Here is a 22,223-nt window from a genome sequence, read left to right on the forward strand (position 1 = left end):
CAGACCTCTTCCTCCTCACCTCTGAATCTACTTCTCCTGAGGTCTTCAGCTCTTTGAGATCCACCATTCTCCAGCTGCAGGAAGAAAATGACCCAGGGTTAGGGTAATCTCTGCACATACTGCAAACAACTGCATCAACCAAAAGTGTACTCCAGGGCTTGGCTTGCTATGGTGCTGCTGCTTCCTCACCAGGTAGACACTGAGGCAATGCCACATTCTGAAGTCGAATACCTTCTCCAAAAAATCGCCAAAGGAGATGTCAAAACTGGCTATGCCAAATTAGCTCTAGTGCTCACTTGTGCAAGTCCTAAAAACCATGCAAGTTTCACCTTTCTCATATGCAGCTGGCAAGTGGACCTGCTAAATATCTACTGCTGAAATAGGGTGGGGGACGATGAAATGTGAGATGCACAGAAGCCGGGTAAGTGCACACACCATCCTCCGGCACCAGGAAATAAACCCATCCTTTATTCATGGCTATAGGGCTTCTTCAATTCCACTTTTAAAACATAAATTGATGTACAGTGGAACCTTGGTTCTCAAACTTCATCCGTTCCAGGAGTCTGTTCTACTCCTGAAACTATTCGAAAACCAAGGTGCGGCTTCCAATTGGCTGCAGGAGCTTCCTGCATTCAAGCGGACTTCTGGGTTTTCGGCATTCAGGAGCCAAAATGGTAAAAGTACCAAGGCATTTGAGAATCAAGGTACGACTGTACAGTACAGAACTCAATCACCCTCAACTGCTATTGACTATGTAGCACGAATGGATTTATTGAGGTGGGGCGTGTCATATAATTATTGGGGAAACTGCCTTGTGTGCTATATGGCAGTAAAAGGTTGTGTGTGTGTGTGTGTGTGTGTGTGTGTGTGTGTGTGTGTTTAAGAGAAAGTTCTAACCCTCCATCCTGTGGAAGTAAACATACATTGCTTGCACCCACAATTCCTCAAGAGCCATGAGGGCTAGAAAACTGCTCCCCAGCTGCAAAATAACTTTAAAAGGAAACAAGAGTTGGCAGTGGAGGAAGATGTGCTTTAGGGTCAGGTGCAAGTAACCTGTGAAGCTCTAGATGGATGTTTCTGCACTCCAATTTCCATCATTCCTGCCAACTGGCTACACTGGCTGGAGATAATGGGTGTCAGGATTCCAGGGCACCCAGGTCCTGCTGTAATACACAATTCAGCCACTGAGTGATTGGTCAGTTCATGGCATTATAAGTTCCTCCACACCTGGAAATACAGCTAATGATTCACCTAGAGGTTAAGTTAGGAAACTGCCACCATGCCTCAGGGCACTTTAGAAAGGAGTGTGTTGATGTGACAACTTCAAGAGGAGCTGTTCTTAGCCCAGCTCTGTCCTTGACTAGCAAAACACCATTTGGCATGGTGTGCTGTACATTTACTCTTACGAAAGAACAACTGGCTTTCTTGCAAGGGTATTCCCTTATGAAAAAACAATGCTCTTATGTCTAAATCAACATGCTCCAGCTGCTGTTTAAATGTGAAGAGCCTCCAGGTGAACCCACCTTGGTGTCAAAATCTCTTTATACTGTAGCTTCTCCACCCGTGTAGCTGCAGCCATTGACATGGGGATCACTATATTGTTGATGTCATAGGAACATTCCACCTTTTTCTTCTTGGCAGGCTGCTGAAACCAAACAAGGATCATCAGAAAAGAATACAAAAACATAGTACTGTCGCTCGCATTTCCTCCCAACACATCAAGTACAAGCACCCCATGGCTGGTTAACCAATGGCATCTAAAAGTCTGCACAGGCAAATACAGAATGTTTCAACATCTCTCTGCACCAGTGTGCTTGCAGTGAGACTGTGCTGGTGTGACCAAAGCAGCTGCAACCAATCTGAGCTTTAGGTCAACACTGATATGCCTGCAACAGCATCTCCTATTATTGGCCCAATGCTCCATGCAGAATCAATCTTGCCTGAATAAAAGGACTCTTAGGTGTGCCACGTTTTTGCACTGATTTGCTGCAACTGCTCTGTGCAGCGGTTGTTCTTAGCTGCCTTGAGCATGCCAATGGAAAGATGGTACATACATCTTAAAACATGAATAATGAGCAGCCACCTAACATTGAATGTGCTACAGAGCACAGAATGGGATGGGGAAAATATCTTGACAGGGTGGGGCTAGGGGATGAGGTTTTCCAGGCCATAGCTGCCAAGTTTTCGCTTTTCTCGCGAGGAAGCCTATTCAGCATAAGGGAAAATCCCTGTAAAAAAGGGATAACTTGGCAGCTATGTTCCAGGCAAAACTCCAAAGGCATTTCAGCCACCATGGAATACAACACTATTGGCCTGAGATATGGTTACTGAGATCCTTCCAACAGGGCAAGAGGCAACCATATAATCACAGTCAGGCTGTTTATTGATAAACACAGAAACCATCTTAAATACAGCTTAAGGCTTTTTAAAATACAAAGAGATGAAAAAGGATGAAGTAGTATATAGAAAAACACCCAAGACAAAAAGCTGAAGGACACAGGAATATTCTGCCCAAAGCAAACATGAAAAGGGGATAAGTGGATAGTCTTTTGCCTCTACTTCTACTGTACATTTTTTTCAACCTTCAGGGCTTCCTTTTTCTTATGAAAAAAACCCAGCAATGGTTTGTGTTTTGTTTTTGGTTTATTTTAGTGTAGTAGTCTGCATATCTAACCAATAATATTCCTAAAAGAAAACAAAAAAAAGCCACCAGGAGATATACTTGAAACAGCATAGCAAATGAGTTAGGAGATGATTCAAGGTTAAGAGAACAGCACATCATTTAAAAAATGTTTTGCACTCCCAAACACGCCTCGCTCAGGGGAAAGATGAAAGAGGGTTAAGTTTAAAGCGAAGTCACCCAGCAACACTAATTCTTTATTTCCTCTTTGCAGTTCTGTTTGCCAGAGGGACTATGTTCCAACTCACCAACGTCGAGCTGCTAGCAGCCATGGAATTGGCAGGGACTTGGTTGGAGTGGGGGGCAGGAGTATTTTCAAAGCATAGAGATGGCACATGATGTAAAGAACTAGGTTTGTAGGTCTGAGGGCTAGGAACAAAAAAGCTGCGACTGGCCGATCCTTTCAGCAGAGGACCTGGTAATGAAAACATGAAATTAAGATTCACTCCAGTGAAATCCAGATCATTTAGTAAGTCACAGATATCCTGTGCTCATCAAGACAGACAGGAAATGAAGATATACTAATTCTGCAACTTCTGCTTAACGACCACATGGTAGATGGGAGTTCATTTTTTTCCACTGTACTTTCTGGAAATAGTTTACCTGTGGGTTTTTTTAAAATGTAGCTTGACTGCAGGGTAGATTTGATTTAAATCAAACTGATTTAAATCACGATTTAAATCACTAGTCAGTAAGGCTTGATTCAAATCATAGTTTTCTACATAAAGACTAATTCTTGCTGGTATAACTTTAATATGCAAGTAGATGAAGATTTTTAGAATAACAACTTTTCATATTAGTTTTTTATCCCCCGTTTAATAGGTTAATCATTCATATTTGGACAACTTTACTGTTGTACTTAGGAAGGAGAAAAATAATCATTACCTTAATAATAACAATTTAAATAGATTTATTCAACTGAAACAATAACATTTCAGCAAATGTTATTTGCTTAAACAAACATCCATGTTTGTTAACTAATTTGGCTAAACAAAAACAAAATATATATATTTTAAGAAACTTAGACTGTCAGCCCAGCCTACACATGAAAAACTTAAATACTGTCCAAACAATCAGAAAAATATTGTTTCTATTCTATTCACTGAACTTCTTGAAACTTAGCACTGAAGGGGTTGTTTCTGTATTCATAGGTTTGTAGAACAATAGGATTAAGGTCTTTTTCTCAACTCTGTTCATGTTATAACATTTTTGCTGTGAAGAAGAGGCATGTGATCTCTGTTGAGTCAAATTCAGTTTTGAGAACTGCAAAAGTAAACCAAGCATCTGTGATAATATCTTGTAGGCAGAGAAACTGCCCAATAATCTTACAAAAACCTCTGCAAGAGCATGACATTGTGAATGGATTAATGGAATTTATTTACCCAAAAAATTAAACATATACAACCTTATTCTACATAATTAAAAAACTAATCTTTTTGGAATAACCTTTGGATGGTAATATAATATATTTTTGGAATAACCTTTGGATGGTAATATATTTTCCTCAAAAAGCATTTTATTTAAAAAAATCTGATTTAAATTTTAAAAAATCTGATTTTTTTGATATATTTTTTTTAAATCATTGATTTTTATCCACCCTGCTTGACTGGAGGAGCAACATCAAGTGGGAGTGAACTGCAAGTGTATCTATATATGTTACCCTAAAATATTGCTCCCAATGCCCGTTTTGTAGACATCCTACCTAAACCACCAACAACCCTACTGTTAAAATTGATGCACAATGATGAGCAGCATGGAGAGAGTGGGCAGAGAATTTTCTTTTGCCTCTCTAGCACACTTCAAACTTGTGTTCATCCAATAAAATTAACACAATTGTTTTAGGAGAGACAAAAGGAAATACTCCATTTAGACAATGAATAATGAACTTAGGAGATACAGCGGTACCTCGGGTTACAGAAGCTTCAGGTTACAGACTCCACTAACCCAGAAATAGTACCTCAGGTTAAGAACTTTGCTTCAGGATGAGAACAGAAATTGTGCGGCAGCAGCGGGAGGCCCCATTAGCTAAAGCGGCACCTCAGGTTAATAATGGTTTCAGGTTAAGAACGGACCTCCAGAACGAATTAAGTTCTTAACTTGAGGTACCACTGTAGATTATGAGAAGATGACCAAGTAGGTGCTTTTAAAAACCACTGGGGAAGTTCATGGAGGACTGTTATGACCAATAGCTACTGACAGATATAAGCAGAACTCCCCTGGACAGATTCAACAGACCTCTGGTTTTCAGATATTGGGGACAAACAACATGCTATATCCAGCTCTTTCCGCCTCCTTTCAGGGAGAGCCATGGGGAATTGGCCACTCTTGGAAACAAATAGACCTGGTTTGATTTTGCCCATAGCTGATCTTTTCCTCAGACAGAATGTAGCACCTTTAAGGGGAACTTGGGCCAAGAGCTAAAATAATGCTTCTCACATATTGCATATAATTTACCAGATGCAGAGAGAGATGATGAACAAATGTTGTTGGTAAGGTCTTTCAAACCCCACTGGGGTATCTTGAGAGTCTTGAGCTTATGACTCAGCCTGTGGTCCTCTCTCAGCAAGGCTTCAAAGTGTAAATGAAGAGGGTTCCCTATTAGCAGAAGAAAACAAGTTAACCCACACTTGTTATTATTTGTTATTCAAATTTATATCCTGTAATTGTTGCAAATAATTCACAAATCATGATAATTGCACTAAATACTTCCGATAATTATAGTACATGCATATTAATGGTACAATATTTTGCTTCAGGTTTTTTAAAAAAGATGAGATCAGTTAGATTTCGCAAACTGTTCTTGTAGGTTTATGTAGTTTACATTGTGGGTTATTTTTGACCCTGATGGTTTGTGTGTAACTATATTATCTTACTTAAAAAGGGAAAGATCTCAGTGAAGGCATGATTTATTTTCTTTGTACTTGCAACTGGTGCCAAGCTCAATACCATCCATTTGGTATTTAACTTATATGGCTTTCCTGAATTATATTTGACTCCCAAAGCATACTGACAGGGCTGGGCAATATATTGATGTATTGTCCAAAACCGGATTCAAGTCTATATTGTGATATCCGTTTCATAATTTTTGACCTGGTAATGTTGTGAATTCTCTCTCTCCCCCCCTCCCCCTCCCTCTGTGTGTGTGTGGGGGGGCCTTCCTACAGGGAGCCTCCTCCCCTCTTGCTGACCAGCACTTCGCCCAGTGAGAGCAGCAGCAGTGGGTCAGGTGAGGGGAATCAGGAAGTGAGCGGGACAGAGATATCAGGGCTCAGCGATGTGGGAGAGCCCCTGCGCCGCCAGGACCAAGAGGTGGAGGGGAGCAGGCAGCCCCTTCCGGCGCCAGAGTTAAGGCGCGCCACCAAACATAAGGTCGGGAGGAGGCGTTTCGGGGTGCCCAAACTCTTATGCTGGTCCTGTAGCCGGAAACGCCCGCTCCCGGATTCTGAGAGTGACTGAGGCATCATGTTTTTTTGGCTATCTGCTATGTGGGACCCAGGTGGCACTGTGGGTTAAACCACAGAGTCTAGGGCTTGCCGATCAGAAGGTCGGCGGTTCGAATCCCTGCAACGGGGTGAGCTCCCGTTGCTCGGTCCCAGATCCTGCCCACCTAGCAGTTCGAAAGCACATCAAAGTGCAAGTAGATAAATAGGGACCGCTCCGGCGGGAAGGTAAACGGCGTTTCCATGCGCTGCTCTGGTTCGCCAGAAGCAGCTTTGTCATGCTGGCCGCATGACCCGGAAGCTGTCTGCGAACAAACGCCGGCTCCCTCGGCCTATAGAGCGAGATGAGCGCCGCAACCCCAGAGTCGGACACGGCTATACCTGATGGTCAGGGGCCCCTTTACCCTTTACTGTAAATACTATGCACAATAACAATATTAAAGACAAGAGCAGACTCGGACGTTGTTACTCAAGAGTAGCTGCAACAACACCCTTACAGTGTGCTTTGCAAAAATCACAACACTGGAAAAACTGTGAAGCCAACCAATGCCTCTACATAGCTCGACCCTTATTTCAGACATTGTAATATATCGGTATATTGCGATGTTTAGCTGGTGATATATCGCAATGTTGAAAACCAGATATCGCCCAGCCCTACATAAACACAATCCATTTCAATATTAACAAAAAGTAGATGACTAAGGCTTGTCACATGTCACAGCACAGGAATCCTGCATGCTACGGTCAGCAAGGTTAAGTGTGGACCTTCACAGATTTGGCTTTTATCAGCAAGGTCTGGCTCATTTTAAATCAGGGGTGGCTAACCTGTGGCCTCTAGATGCTGTTGGGATTCCAACTCCCATCAGCCCCAGCCACCATGTCCAATGGTCCAATAGCATCTGGACATTATATAAATTAATGAATAATTAACAAACAGCAACAAAATTATGAAAGGCCGCAAGTTAGCCACCCATGTTTGAAATGAATGATAGGGAGAGAAACGTTTGAGTGCTACTTTTACCAATGAGAGAATCACAATACAGTATAACACACCGGAATTTATACAAAGAAATGTGACTAAAGCAAAATAATGGCAGCACACTGCTTTTATTGCTTTCTAGTAATCTTTGTACATGATTCTCTTAAATCCCTTTAAAAGGTGATGTGTTAATTCTTTAGAGAAGCTGTCCTCCATGGAAATATCAAGCAAAGTAAAAGGAAACTCATTTCTACATTATACAAATGCAGCCTCTACAAATGTGGCAGAAGACAGCAGTGCCAAAACCTCCACTGAGATACGATGGCGAACACTCAGCTCATGCTAGTAGAATGAAGAAAAGCCACGTAAACAGGCAGGTTCTTCATTCCACATGAAGAGGCTGTTTATCATTTTACTCACCATGAGAAAATGATAGAATGGGATGGAAGCCTGAGTCCAGCAGAGCTACCCGCTCCTCTAAAGACATTGTCTCTGGGTCTATGGTCTGGACAGAGGCCTTAGAGTCACACAAGATGCAGGATTTGGGCCGTTCACAATTACACTTCATACTGAGAGGTTTCTGTGGCTGGAACACAAAGGAGATCAACAAAATAGTTATTAGCTGGAACGGTAAAATCGACCACTCTCTGTTTCAGACACAGGTTAAAGATGGCTGCAAACCAAGTAACCCAAAGGCCTAATACAGGCATCCCCAAACTGCGGCCCTCCAGATGTTTTGGCCTACAACTCCCATGATCCCTAGCTAACAGGACCAGTGATCGGGGAAGATGGGAATTGTAGTCCAAAACATCTGGAGGGCTGAAGTTTGGGGATGCCTGGCCTAATACATCAAAAAGCAAAAGCACGACAAGCTCTGTGGAAAATGTTGCTTCTTCCTATGGGTACAGAATTGCTCCAGAGAACAAAGGCAAGCAAGAAGTGCCAAAACTCAGCAGTATAGGTGGGGCCTAAGAGTACAACCATCACTTCCTTTCCAATCTCTTCCTGTTCAGAATCCTGGCTCTTCCCTTTGCAAACATTCAATTTCTACTTGCTGTCATGACTGAATACAAACAGTGAGCTAAAAAAAAGTGTGATATATTACCTGTTCCCATGGCTCTCTTCATACTGCTGAACCCTTTATTGGCAGAGCATTTAGCAATACTAGAATGACTACAACTGAGAGGCTCCAGGTTCAAATCCCTGCTCAGTGACAAAGTTTAGAATGATAGCCAGACCTACTGAAATCAATGGCCTTAAGTAACTAGGTGAGCTATCCCAGTGGAGATGCCACCCCTTTTTAAAAAAAGAACCAATTTTCTCTTTTAAGCATACTTTACATGAGTCATGGTGGAACAATAGTGCCAGAATCTTTCAGTAGCTGATCTAACTAGCATTGCCCATACAGTACTACTTCTATTATATTAGTAGTAGCAGTAGTACTAGCCCATCAGAATTATTATTATATATTTATATCCAGTCTTTTCCCCTGATGGGACTCAAGGCAGCTTACAGATAAACACAATAATTGTTTAAAATGTAGCATAAAAACAGTAATTTTAAAAGAATTAAACATTAAGAGAACGAAAACAACATACAACATACATATAGTAAACATACAGATAATCACAATAAAAACAGCATAGCACTGGCCCTTAAAAGCAGTCAATCCCCAAAAGCCTGTTGGAACAAGTAGGTCAGGGGTCCCCAGACTAAAGCCCGCGAGCCGCATATGGCCTGAAGGCCTCTTTTATCCGGCCCGCGACAACCCCCGCCGCCCGCTGCCACCACCCGCTCTAACCAGCGCAGCGGCACGCTTCCGGGTCAGGAAAAAATACCGAAGTGCACCGGAAATAATGTTTGCGTGCTTGCGCAAATGTCATTTCCAGTGCACTTCCGGGTCGGGGGAGGCCCATGCGCACAAACAATTTGGGTACTTTTTTCCGACCCGGAAGCGCGCCAGCGCGCCTGTAAGAGTGTGCGCGCATGCGCACGGACGCGCACTCCCCCGCCCTCCGACCCGCCGCGTGATCGGCACGTTGGATACTGGCCCGAAGCCGGGTAAGTTTGGGGACCCCTGAGGTAGAGTGGAGTCTCCTTCTTTGGAGGTCTTTAAGCAGAGGCTTGACAGGCATATGTCAGGAATGCTTTGATGGTGTTTCCTGCTTGGCAGGGGGTTGGACTAGATGGCCCTTGTGGTCTCTTCCAACTCTATGATTCTATGATTCTAAATAGGTCTTCACCTGCCAGCAGAGGGACAACAAGGAGGCAGCCAATCTAGCTTCTCCAGGCAGGGAGTTCCAGAGTAGGGGAGCAGCCACCCAAAAGACCCTTTCCTGCATCCCCACATAGCGTTCTTGTGAGGGTGGTGGGACCAAGAGAAGAGCGTCCCCCATAAGATCTCAAAAGCCAGGCAGGTTCTTATGAGGGAATGCCGTATATTAGACAGCTTGTACTTAAGCTGTCTAGGGCCTTATAGGTCATAATAACCAGCACTTTGAATTGTGTCTGGAAACAGAATGCTATCCAGTGGAGCTTCTCGAACAAGCGAGTCTTCTGCTCCCTATAACCAGCTCCCGTCCAGAGTCTGGCTGCAGCTCTTTGAGCCAGTTGAAGTTCCTGAGCACTTTCCAAAGGCTGCCCTACACAGAGTGTGTTACAGTCATAGGCTGTAATCAAGGCATAGTTCACTGTGGCCAAATCAGATATCTGAAGCGATTCCATCTGGAATTCCTACAATCCAGAACTACAAGGTAACAAGGCTACCACAATTTGATTGTTGCCACCAGACAAAATTAGATCCTGCCTGCCTCCCCTTAAACCTTCTTCAACAACAGCTGCAGAGGTGAAACATCGCACCCACCTTTCTACTAAGGTGTGAGACTGCATTGGCTCTCACCAGCCTGCGCTTCCTGTATCTGCAAATTGGACGGATTCTAGCAGCAACACAGCTGTTGTCAAGGGAAGATAGTGTAGCAGGCAGGCTGTTGTTGAGTTGCTTCGGTTTCTTGAGAATCCTGTTGGCATCCACATCATCTTGGAAATTGCTGGTGGAGCATGTGTTGAAACTGCAGTCAAAAGGAAGAGATTCACAGACTGAAAATTCTACAATAATGTACTTGGGCAGATTATCCTATTAGGTGTATTTTTGTAGCTTCAGTGTTTCAGTTCTCAACGGTCACATTTGACCTACCGAAAGCAACACAGAGCCTTGTAGTACCTTAAAGAGTAACAATTACGTTTTTAAAATGAATTTTATTAGAGTTTATAACGAAAACTACAAAAATTATTGCCAAATATCCTTTTTGTCCAAACTAAAAGAGGCAAAGAGAAATGAAAAAGAGAGAAAGTGAGAGAAAGAAAAAAGTTAACACTATATATAAATATTATTCCCTAAACGATTAACTTCAATTCTCAAATCCAAATGTCATTATTTCTTTTTCCATGCAAATAGTTTATGAGAGGTTTCCAATCTCTTAAAGAATAAGATTTTTATGGTATCAGCTTTCACAGTCTTTAGTCCACTTCGTCAGATGTGTAAAGTATTATTATCATGAGTTACAAGTACTGTATACATAAACATACAAGTGTGGTGGTGGTGTTTTTTAGGGGAATTGTAAACAGACTGTTGGCAAGTAAAGAAAAGCAGAAAGTATATAGTTTCACTTCTGGCAGGGCTATTAAAAAAAATACTAACGGATTATACTGTCCCACTCAGAGTCAGCAAAAGCTAGGAAATAGGTTTAACCATGTTGGCTATTAGTACCAGCTTTGCTTTACAATTACCAAAAAACAAAAGTGACAGCATAGAACTTCAGACGGCTAGCAGGACAATTGTAAACAATCTTGCCCTTCAAAGAGTGATGTAGGCTTTCCAGAAAACTTCTCAAAACCCTTTATCAAATGGAATCTGATTTAGCATGACTTGTCTAGTTTTGTTTACTGCGTGTATGTCAAACAAGTACAACACATTAATTTAACAAGCTATAGAAATCTCTCAAAAAAAATTCCAACAGCCAGAAAACTGATTAGGGCAAAAAAATATCAGCAAAATATGTTCCTGGTTGCATGGTATGGGTTTGAAGCCATCTTGCTGAAGGCGTGGATCTGGTCAGTGTTTGAATGGGAGATATAAACATTTTTTAAAAAATGAATGAATGTCCTTTCAAGGTTATATTTTTTAAAATTAAAAGCTCTAGAAATGATTTTTACAGGAATAACTAAACATTTTAAGGCATGATAATAGTAGACCCTTCCTTAATTCTTGAAGTTTTAAAGGGGGATTGGAGGCTCTTAAAACTGTTAACAGGGGGTTGGACTGGATGGCCCTTCTGGTCTCTTCCAACTCTATGATTCTATTATTCTAATTTTAGCACACTCCCAAAATCAAGCATATAAATTTAGCTATGTTGTGCATGCTTCGTAGGAAGTGTCATCTGAAATAGCTCAATCTGACCGGTGTTACGCCAATTTACGTTATTTAGTAATGCTATGAAACAACAGGTAGGATTCAGAAAGTGACTTGTAAAACTTAAGTCCCATCACTCTTCTCTTGAACTGCCTCTCCAAGAGTGTCACGAGACCCGCCTGAAGATGGTGAGTGTATAATTGTGCAGTAGGAGAAGGAAACTACTAAACAGCCCACACTGTTCAGGAATGATGCTTCAAGAGGATATAAAGGGGGTAGAATGGATATAAAGGGTGGAATGGATGGAACAAATTTGCTGAGTGAGCAGTCTTTTGCTCAGGCAATCTTTGGCTGCAATCCAATAGCGTGGATCAGGAGTTAGCAACCCTTTACAGCCGTAGGCCTGTCCACCGTGTCCCTCAGACCACGTGGGGGGCCGGACCATATTTTGAAAAAAAATATGAACGAATTCCTATGCCCTCCCAGCAGATGTCAAGGCAATAAGTCCCAGCAGATGTCAAGACAACGGAAGGCGGCCCTGTTTAAGGAAGTTTTTAATGTTTGATGCTGTATTGTTTTTAATATTTGGTTGGAAGCCGCCCAGAGTGGCTGGGGAAACCCAGCCAGATGGGCAGGGTATAAATAATAAATTATTATTATTATTATTATTATTATTATTATTATTATTATTATTATTATTATTATGCCTCACAAATAACCCAGAGATGCATTTTAAATAAAAGGACACATTCTACTCATGTAAAAACTCGCTGATTCCTGCACCGTCCATGGGCCGGATTGAGAAGGTGATTGGGCCACATCCGGCCCCCAGGCCTTAGGTTGCCTACCCTTGGCATGGATCCACAGAACCATGACTGGAAGGGGAAATGGATTAGCTCTGCTCTGTGAACTCACATGCCAGCAACAGAGGCTATTTTTCACAGTGCAGAACCACAGTGTATCAGGAAGATGAATTACAGAGCAACAGCAAATAACAAAAACAGGGTGAATACACTCTAGTGGGCCATAAGAAAAAGTCTCAGAAATGGGTTTCTGCAAAGTCTTAAGTAAGAGGTTGTGCAAATGGAGCAACCTCTCTGGGTTTAGGGTCATTTCTCTCATGCAATGCTCTTCTGAGAGCTAAAGAAGCACTTGGCTAGCAGAAAGAGACGTTTGGATCCAATCCAATGCATTTTAAGAAAAGCAAGCATGTTGAAAAATATGAGCTCTATTCCACCCACCCATACTATTGCCTTGCCTTAAGAGACATTAAGAGGAACGCAGCATGCTTCAGAACATTTAAACATATTCCTGTTCCACAAACAACCTGAATCCATTGTCACTTAAGACAAGAGGCCCAAGAGGTTTTTCATACCACTGTGAAGTTTGCAAGTCCTGGAAAAGAGGTTTGGGTGACTGAATGCATATACAGTACACAGACAGCCCAGAGCCCCACACCAGCAAATGTCCAGTTTGCAAGGGGCGGTGGGAGAGAGAATCTCAAACTTCACCATGTTGGCTTCTGCAACTGTGAGGGAGGGGGCAGGGAGAAAAGGAAAAGGACAAGGGGAAAACCCAAACTCCTTTCATGTTTTAAAAACAACGGTTTCCCTTCTACATAGCAGTCACAGATAACTATGCATTCCAACCCTAGGGTGTGGGAGACCCAACCACCACAAACCCGGTTCCAGGGTAGTGACATACACCCAAGCCCGTTTCAAACTACTCTTGGCATGCCCTTTTAACAATGCAGCAGTGGGAGCAGAGAAGGGAAAGCGAGAGCTCCAGGCAGACAGAGTGAGAAGGAAAGAAAAACACTCTCCTTCCTCTTGTAATTTGTGAGCAATTATGTTTTTATAATCTAAACAAACAAAAAAAAGAGGCACCATTAAGGGCTATGGACATTGTTTTGCTGACACACACCCACACCCTTGAATGCCACAAAGGAATAGTCTGGCAAAGATAGCAACCCAAGCAGGGATTAAACCTTTTTTATCAACATTAAACACCTTCAAAATCAAAACCTTAAGAAGACAGGCAAAACACAGTTGTGTTTATTTTGTTTTATAGCCTGCCATACAGGCTCCAACGTAAGGCAGCAATGTGCTTAACAATTTAAGGCAAAGTGGTCCCATCAAAACAGAAGCAATCCTTCTCCTGGGAGGGAATCATTGTCCCACCTTGGACAGGGAGCCACAGAACTGGTGGGTGCGTCAGAGGCAGGGAGAACTGTTACAACACATACAGCCAACATTCAGGAGGAAGCAATGCTGATGCATTTTATATGCCCAGGTGTTCTGATCTTTTCTGCCAGCAAACAGGCTGTACTCAAGACAAAGTCGGCTTTTGCTTACCAAAACACTGTGGTACAAAAATGAAGATTCAGAGGTTTCACACCTTGCCAATTTAGTCAAACATGATAAAGGCACATGCTGACGCTAGTGATGGCTGTTTCAAGATGCTGTATTGTTTTTTTGAAATGCCTTAGTCAACCAACCTTCCCCAGCCTGGCACTCTCCATATCTTCATTTGACAATTGTTGCTGTCGTTCCCGACCACTGGCCCATACTAGCTTGGACTCGGGTTTGTCTACAGTGCAATAACAGCTGGGGGTTGGGGAAGGCTTTACTAGACATTTGTTGAGATAACTAGGCTTCCAGGTTGTGTCCAGAACATTACCAAAGTACACTCCACCAACTAGGAAGGCTTGTGTCAGGTGCTGCAGTATCCTCTAGGCATTTGCTGCTACTCCATGTTCATAGCATCAACCAGAGACCCCTCGCACAGCACCTAAGGAACCAAGAAGAGCCCTGCTGGATCAGTGCCCATGTGACAGCAAGGAGGAACAGAGGCATGGATCCAACTGAATGGGATGGAGCATGCCAAGAACCTGGAGTCTGGACACTTAGCATTCCATTCATTTCATGAGTTATCTCCTGCCAACAGACACTGATCACAATGCCCAAGCAACAGCCAACATGTAAAGATTTGCAATCTCTTGTTGTTGTTGCTTAGTTGCTTAGTCGTTTAGTCGTGTCCAACTCTTCGTAACCCCATGGACCAGAGCACGCCAGGCACTCCTGTCTTCCACTGCCTCCCGAAGCTTAGTCAGACTCATGTTGGTAGCTTCGAGAACACTGTCCAACCATCTTGTCTTCTGTCGTCCCCTTCTCCTAGTGCCCTCAATCTTTCCCAACATCAGGGTCTTTCCCTTCTCTCCTCATGAGGTGGCCAAAGTATTGGGAGCCTCAGCTTCAGGATCTCTTAGGCAACACTAAAAAGTCACTCTAAATCTTTGACTACTATGGCTCGTTGTAAAGCGCTGTGACATGCCTCAGGCTCATGCATTCCCCTCACCCCTCCTTTGCACACAAGAAGAGGATATTTAAAGGTTTCTGAATATAGTTCAGAAAGTAGTTCGTACAAACCACAGGCAGAAAACCTACACCATCTTGTGCAATTGTGCTTGTACAGGAACACTATTGGATAAAACCCTCTATAAACGAACAAGGATCTCACATCAGGCTCACATACTGGTTTGACATAATGGCTTATTGATTCCAGTTTTTCCAACCCATGGTTTCCTGCACATGGAAGATATATCTATCAGTCACCTCATGCCAAAGCCTCTAGGCAACATATAATAAAACAGATTAAAAGCAGTGAAACACATCCAGATACCAATTATTAATAAATGAACAAACCAAACAGCAACCCTGGCTCAATTATACCAAATTTTAAAAAACACCTATATAAGCAAAACACAATCACCATAAGAATTTGACAATGATCTAGAACAGATGACATGATTTTAAATTCAACTTGAAACTTTAAAAGTAATTAAAAAGCTGAAAGAAGAAGAATGCTTTTGTCTGGCGCCAAAATGGCATTAAAATGGATGCTAAGCAAACACTTTAATATGACAGGAAATTGCAGCTTGTTCAGAATAGGAGCTTTAAATCTCCTCCCCTCATGCATAGAGGGGGGCGTGAGTCAGGCTCACTAGGGTGCATTCCAAGTAGCTGGATGCAGCAAATGGCTTCATTTTCAGGAGTTAGCAGTAGGATGAGCTGCAGCAAACCTTGGACTTGTGCACTACCCCCAACACAACCATAAGGAGCTTGGAAACTTTTGTTTATATCTTGTTTTGACATCTGAACCTGGACAAACTTGAGTTAAGTTTCACTTATGATTAGTGAAAGCAAGGATAACCCCCAAACATTAGTTTATTCAGCCTTGCTGATCAGACCAAAGGTTTATATTGTCCTATTACCCACAAAGACCAGCCAGATGTCCGAAGGGGAGCCACACAAGTAGGATACCATTACGGAGCTCAGGAGCTTCTTTTACTACATTACATTAACAGTCCCCATCACTTCAGAGCATTCTAACTGTGATGCAAGCAAAGTAGGAAGGGTGCGATTTTTGCATTCAATAAAGGTTCTGGGTCTAGGTACCCAGGTGGCGCTGTGGTTAAACCACTGAGCCTAGGGCTTGCTGATCAGAAGGTTGGCGGTTCGAATCCCTGTGACGGGGTGAGCTCCCGTTGCTTGGTCCCAGCTCCTGCCAACCCAGCAGTTCGAAAGCACGTCAAAATGCAAGTAGATAAATAGGAACCGCTACAGCGGGAAGGTAAACGGCGTTTCCATGTGCTGCTCTGGTTTGCCAGAAGCGGCTTTGTCATGCTGGCCACATGACCTGGAAGCTATACGCCGGCTCCCTCGGCCAATAATGCGAGATGAGCACGCAACCCCAGAGTCGGTCACGACTGGACCTAATGGTCAGGGGTCCCTTTACCTTTACCTTTTAAAGGTTCTAGTACACATTGCCTTTGTTGAATTTCATCTTCACAGGCAATTAGTTTGCAATGGACATGGCAATGTCTCTTCAAACACTGCCACAACATGAACCTAAGGCCATTCCTCTGTACAGTGGTACCTTGGTTTACAACCATAATACATTCCAGAGGTCCGTTTGTAAACCAAAACAGGTTGTAACCCAAGAAGTGCTTTCACCAATGGGGCCTCCCAAATTTTTTTGTTGGTAATCTAAAAAAATGGGTTGTAATCCAAAAAAAGGTTGCAAACCGGGACATGCACTTCCGGGTTTGACGTGTTTGTAATGCAAAACATATGCAAACCAAGACGTATGCAAACCAAGGTACCACTGTAATTCCTTGACTTCAGGTCAGCCTCAAATATTCAGCCATGCTAGAGTGGGGTGGGTAGGGCTGGAGAGAACTAAGAAAGAATCCTTTCCACGAAGTTTTGAAAGCTCCAAAATCAACAAGAAAGCATTAAATGATGCCCAAGGTACGATGAACCATAACAAAAATACAGAAAGAGGGTTGAAGTGACTCTTCAGATTCCAAGCATGCAACAAGTTTTAATTGCAAGTCTGTACCAGGTCCGGTACAGACCAGGTACAGTCCGGTACCAGGTCCCCTTCATGGATCAATGCCTTGTCGTGGCAAAGGGGCTTGAATAACTCAGAGAAGCTATGAGCTATGCCATGCAGGGCCACCCAAGGTGGACAAGTCATAGTGGAGAGTTTTGACTAAACGTGATCCACCTGGAGAAGGAACTGGCAAGCCACTCCAGTATCCCTGCCAAGGAAACTCCATGGACAAACACAACAGGCATATAAAAGTTATGACGCTGGAAGATGAGCCCCTCAGGTCGGAAGGCGTCTAACATGCTACTGAGGAAGAGCGGAGGACAAGTACAAGTAGTTTCAGAGCTGATGAAGCGGCTGGGCCAAAGCCGAAAGGTCATTCAGTTGCGGATATGCCTGGAAGCGACAGGAAAGTCCGATGCTGTAAAGGAAAATATTGCATAGGAACCTGGAATGTAAGAACCATGGATGGAGGTAAGCTGGATGTGGTCAAAAATGAGATGACAAGAATACATACCATTATCCATGGTTCTTACATTCCAGGTTCCTATGCAATATTTTTCTTCACCACGACAAGGCATTGATCCATGAAGGGAATGCATTGGGAGAAAAAATTTGTAAGTCGAAGCAACCCTATCTAAAAATTCGTAAGTAGAAAAAATCCTATCTAAACAGCATCCAAGATGGCGGATTCGCAAGTAGAAACATTCGTAGGTCGAGTCATTAGTAAGTAGAGGTACCACTGTATAACATTACAGATTTCTGGAGAATATATTGTTAAGAAAGCAAAGGGCCAAAGGGAGAATTGAGGAGAGTTCTAGGGTAGGGAGAGGGTCTGGAGGAGAAAATGAGGAACATAATGAGTGAGGCACACAGAAACAGAGACATTTGCGTGCACGCACCCACTAAGAAGCACATGCAGATGGGGAAAAGAGGGAAGTGGCCAAGGCTTCAACAGAGTATGTTTCTTTGCAGTTTCCTTGGGACTGGGGAGGTGACGGAGGGGGAGGAAACTACTCTAAAATTAAGAAGAGGAGCTGCCACCTGCCAGCAAAGAGAGGCTGGGTTAATTTTAAAACAAAACAAAATGCGCTGCACACAAACACAGGAATGGGGAGGGAGGGAGACACACACACACACACACACAGAGAGAGAGAGAGAGAGAGAGAGAGAGAGAGAGAGAGAGAGAGAGAGAGAATCACAAACTAACAATCAACATGCACAGTAGGGGAAAGAAAGAAGCTTGCTTGGGACAGGGGAAGCAGAGTGAGGCTGGAGGGGAGCTACTTTAGAGTAAGTCCTCCTGCCTGCCAGCAGAAAGAGGCTGGGTTAATTTTTAAAAAGTGTTCTGCTTCTTCACAAAAACAAAACCCACATGCACACAAACACAGCAGTGGGGAGGGAGGGAGGTACAGACAATCACACACCTACCTACAATAAACAAGCAGAGCAGGGGAAAGAGCGAAGCAGCTCTTATGCTAGAGAGGTGTTTTTTGTTTTTTTTTACCCCATTACCCCAGTTCATATTTTTACTGAGAACAGGAGGAGAAAAGGAGCTCCAGATTACAGAAGCCATGCTTCTACCTAAGCCACCTACCAGCCTGGTGCCTGCCTTTCAGCAAGAGCCTGGCGTCTCTGAGGGAGGGAAGTTCCCGCTTGCAGGCTGTTCACCTCCGCCTGCTCAGGAGACAGAGCCCTTGGGCAGGGTTAGGCTGCACAGATGCACACACAGATATCTCCAAGGACGATTTTTGCCTGCTGCTGAGGAGGCAGGCAAGGCAGACAGAGAGCTACGGCAGAGAGTTACCCTGCAGTGCACGCACGATTTCTTAAAGAGTGATTTTTGCATCAGCCTGCCACTGCCGCTACAGGGGGCATGGAAGAGCATCTGAGGCAGTTAGCAATTGCAACAGCTGCACATGACAGGAAGAAGCATCGGCTTCCCAATTTTTGCAGTATAGTGCTATTTGACTATCCCACACAAGCAGGTATTGCCAGGTAATTTAAAAAAAAACGGTTATCCTGATTTGCTCTCGATAGCAGTATATAACAATATATTGATATATTGCCTGGTCCTACTCTGGAGCATATTTGGGGGCAGTGTGGAGGGGGAGATTGGCTGCACAAATGGAAGTATATCTGCTTGTGTAATAACTTGGTTAGATTCAACCCAATTAAGGACAGCAAGACATTCTCTTGCAAGGAGTCACTACTCTTTGCATGTGAACCATAGGCATTGCACCCAGGGGACTCTTCACAGGAATAACGCAACCCTGCCTTGCAGGTATTTGCTAAAGAAAATGTGTAAATACAGGCCGGAGAACTGGTCATGTGGGGTAATACAGGAGATTCAGACTAAGGCCTGAAAATAAACACCTTCTCTTCCTACAATCAATTTAATGCCGTTCGCTGCCATGACAGAACAGCAAGAATTAATATTCCTAAAGACTGGCCTCCATATACTGGCATCTGTAGATGCCAATAGCTTGTAATTACTATATTTTGGTAAAAACAGTAAAATTTGAATCTTGTTCTAGTGTGATGAATAAAAATGGCAACACATGGGTAAACTTGATCAATAATGAACTGGAATCTTTTCTGAAGAGAGAGGCATTTTTCTTAAGAAGCTGGTATGGTGCCCAAAGGCGACATTTGATGGCTCTACAGTGGTATCTTGTTTTGAGTCCGGGATCCGTTCCGGAGCCCTGGATGCTCCACAAAAAGGACGCTTGACAAAGTGCTGCTCTGTGCGCACACGCGGAGCAGTTTGCGCTTCTGCGCATGTGGCAAGCCGTTCCGGTACTTCCGGGTTTGCCGCAGATGTTCACCGAAATGGACGGTCAACGGGGCAGACGTTCGCGGAGGTATTACTGTATATGGAACCTGAAAACAGCTATGCAAGAGGATATGTTGACCACTGACTGAGGCATCTTTCCCCAACCAAAAGTTCTCCTGTGACTACATTCAAAACTGAAATTGTACAGAAGGGACACAGGAAGCCTTTGCTTCTCACAACGTCACATATGGAGCCACAGACAAGTGACCTGAATGCATTTTACAACAAGCTTCACTAGACGATGTATTCTATTTTGGCCCAAGAACATTTGAAATTATGGCAATCCATATAGAAGAATTCTTTTTTCCCTCAAAAACACCAAATTAATTTTCTCTGTTTTAATCAGAGCCAGTGTAGAACACAAATGTTTACTCAGCAAGACAAATTCCAGAACATCACACTGATCAACCTGAAAGAAAAGTAGGACTAACCAGTTACTTATTCCGTTGACTTGATGGGGTGATGTGCAGGCTTTGGGGGGCTCTGGAGACCCATTGATGGGTGTACAGGAGGGACTTTGACACACAAGGTTTCTTAAAGACTGCGCAAGGCGAGAATTCTGCAAGAGAAAAATGAAATCTCAAACTCAAGTAAGTCTTGTGACAGAATGAATCAGAAGACTCATTTGTTTTGTGCCCTGGAAGCAGGAAGAGGGGGGGGGGGGGGGAACAAAGCAAAAGCAGCAATTTAACAAAGTGCAAAGTAGTTTGCCATCTCAGTAGGGATAATCCAGAAGCATCTCGTGCCTCTTTCCATATGTCTGCATTCAAAAGATCCATGAATACACCCTCAGGCTCCAATTTAAACTTTAAAAGCTGCTTTTAAATTTCATCCACAAACTAAAAATAAGACCTGAGCATTTCCTTCCTCTCATTAATGATTAGATCTCAACAAAAAATGCAAGTAAAGAGGGAAGTAATCCAATTATCCTCTACAGCTACAATCCTATGATGCAGGAATGGCACCTAACATTTTAAGAAACTTATCAAGATGTCAGCTCTCTTCATGATGGTGCTTAACATATTTGGTAATTTCCAACATGTTACTTTGTAAGCTCTTTGAGAATGAGACTCTGAAACACACAACAAACCCCACACGCCTGCCATAAATGTCATGCCAAAAGCGGTCAGAAAATTTATCTCAAAGAATATTTAAAATCAGGTCACTTTCAACATCAGGTAGTCCCAACTTAAGATTTGCTACCTTCACTTAAGAAGCCAGCTAAGCTATTTATTCATTAACAGGAAGCTTAGTTATTCATTTTAGCATTTAAAACAAGAGGTCTTGCTATAGGGAAGATGCACAAACAGTCACTTAACAGGAAACACATAAACCTCAGTGAATATTACAGGAAAGCTGTAATCAGGGCCATGTGTTTCCAAGCCTCCAGGCATTTGCTGCACCCCTGAATTTGGTATCCTGAGTGTTGTTTATCTGTTTTTACTTTTTAGGCAACCATATTTGCAAGTAAGCTAAGCTGAAATAACAGAACTTACTTCTAAGTAGACATGCACAGGATTGGTCTATAATTTTGCAGAGAAAAACATGAATTCAGGAGCAAACGGGAGGGAGGGAAGGAGGGAGGGAGAGAGAGAAAAGGGAAAGAGTGTGTCTAGTGACAGTTCAAATGCCAGCATATCAGCCTGGACAGCATTTCCAGCATCTGTTTCCCAGGGTTGACATGCATCCTTCAGTCTATCCTCCCACCCCACATCAGGAGAGGAGATTCCTCCTTAAAACCAAAGCCCAAAGACACAACATTGAGTAGTAAAAGCATACTGTATACAAAGCCTGAACAATAAAAAACCCTCACTCTCCCCTGTGGGAACAGCATGTTAAGTTCAAACAGGCCCCAAAGAATTGCTCTTTAGAATACACTTATCAACATATCAGTGAAATTAAGCTTAGAAGATCGCTCTGGGAAATCCACAGAGATTCCTCATCACTGGGAGAATTTGTTAACAGCCAGCCAGGAATTTGGATCACTTCAAGGAATCATCTGCATGAGACTCAATTCAACATGAAGTCCCAGCATCAGTGTGACAGTCCCCCACTACTCCTGAACCACTTTTTCCCGTGAGAAATGGAGCAGAAGCCCTCTTTATTTCTTCTTGGAGTATTCCCACCCATTGCTTGACAAGACCTGTTCTTTAAGAAGCAAACCACCATGACACCCACTGCCAATGCATGAAGACATGTTTCAGTCATGCGAACAGCTTCCACATAACTATGGAATAACTTTCACTATTTCACCTAGCAGTACGTGCTCAGAAGAAGATCTCACTACAAACAACTAGGTTTACATACAGAGGGCTGTGCAAATCAAGCATTTTACTCCCAATTGCTCAGATACCAGGGTCAATTAATTCTATCTTAACTTGTGAACAGGAATTCATTATGTATATTAGACCTATCACCTGAAATGACAAATAAAGCTACCTTTCTCAACTCCTGACGGATAATCAGTAACAAGGTAACTTGAAAGG

The 22,223-nt window shown here is 43.0% G+C and overlaps 1 protein-coding gene across 3 annotated transcripts in view; it reads right to left on the bottom strand.

The window, feature by feature from the left end:
* The window catches only part of LOC118092061 (KAT8 regulatory NSL complex subunit 1), a 49,286-nt gene that overhangs the window by 5,428 nt on the left and 21,635 nt on the right, over window positions 1-22,223 (bottom strand). For 2 of the 3 annotated variants that reach the window (XM_060281043.1, XM_060281041.1), the window contains 7 exons: window positions 20,169-20,296; window positions 9,963-10,167; window positions 7,520-7,685; window positions 5,135-5,275; window positions 2,929-3,095; window positions 1,524-1,645; window positions 20-74 (listed from right to left, as the gene is read on the bottom strand). In XM_060281043.1, coding sequence (XP_060137026.1) covers window positions 20-74; window positions 1,524-1,645; window positions 2,929-3,095; window positions 5,135-5,275; window positions 7,520-7,685; window positions 9,963-10,167; window positions 20,169-20,296 — 984 coding nt within the window. The remainder of the gene's footprint in view (window positions 1-19; window positions 75-1,523; window positions 1,646-2,928; window positions 3,096-5,134; window positions 5,276-7,519; window positions 7,686-9,962; window positions 10,168-20,168; window positions 20,297-22,223) is intronic. The other variant, XM_060281042.1, reaches the window with a different exon arrangement.

This window comes from Zootoca vivipara, chromosome 12 (assembly GCF_963506605.1).
Source record: "Zootoca vivipara chromosome 12, rZooViv1.1, whole genome shotgun sequence".
NCBI lineage: Eukaryota > Metazoa > Chordata > Lepidosauria > Squamata > Lacertidae > Zootoca > Zootoca vivipara.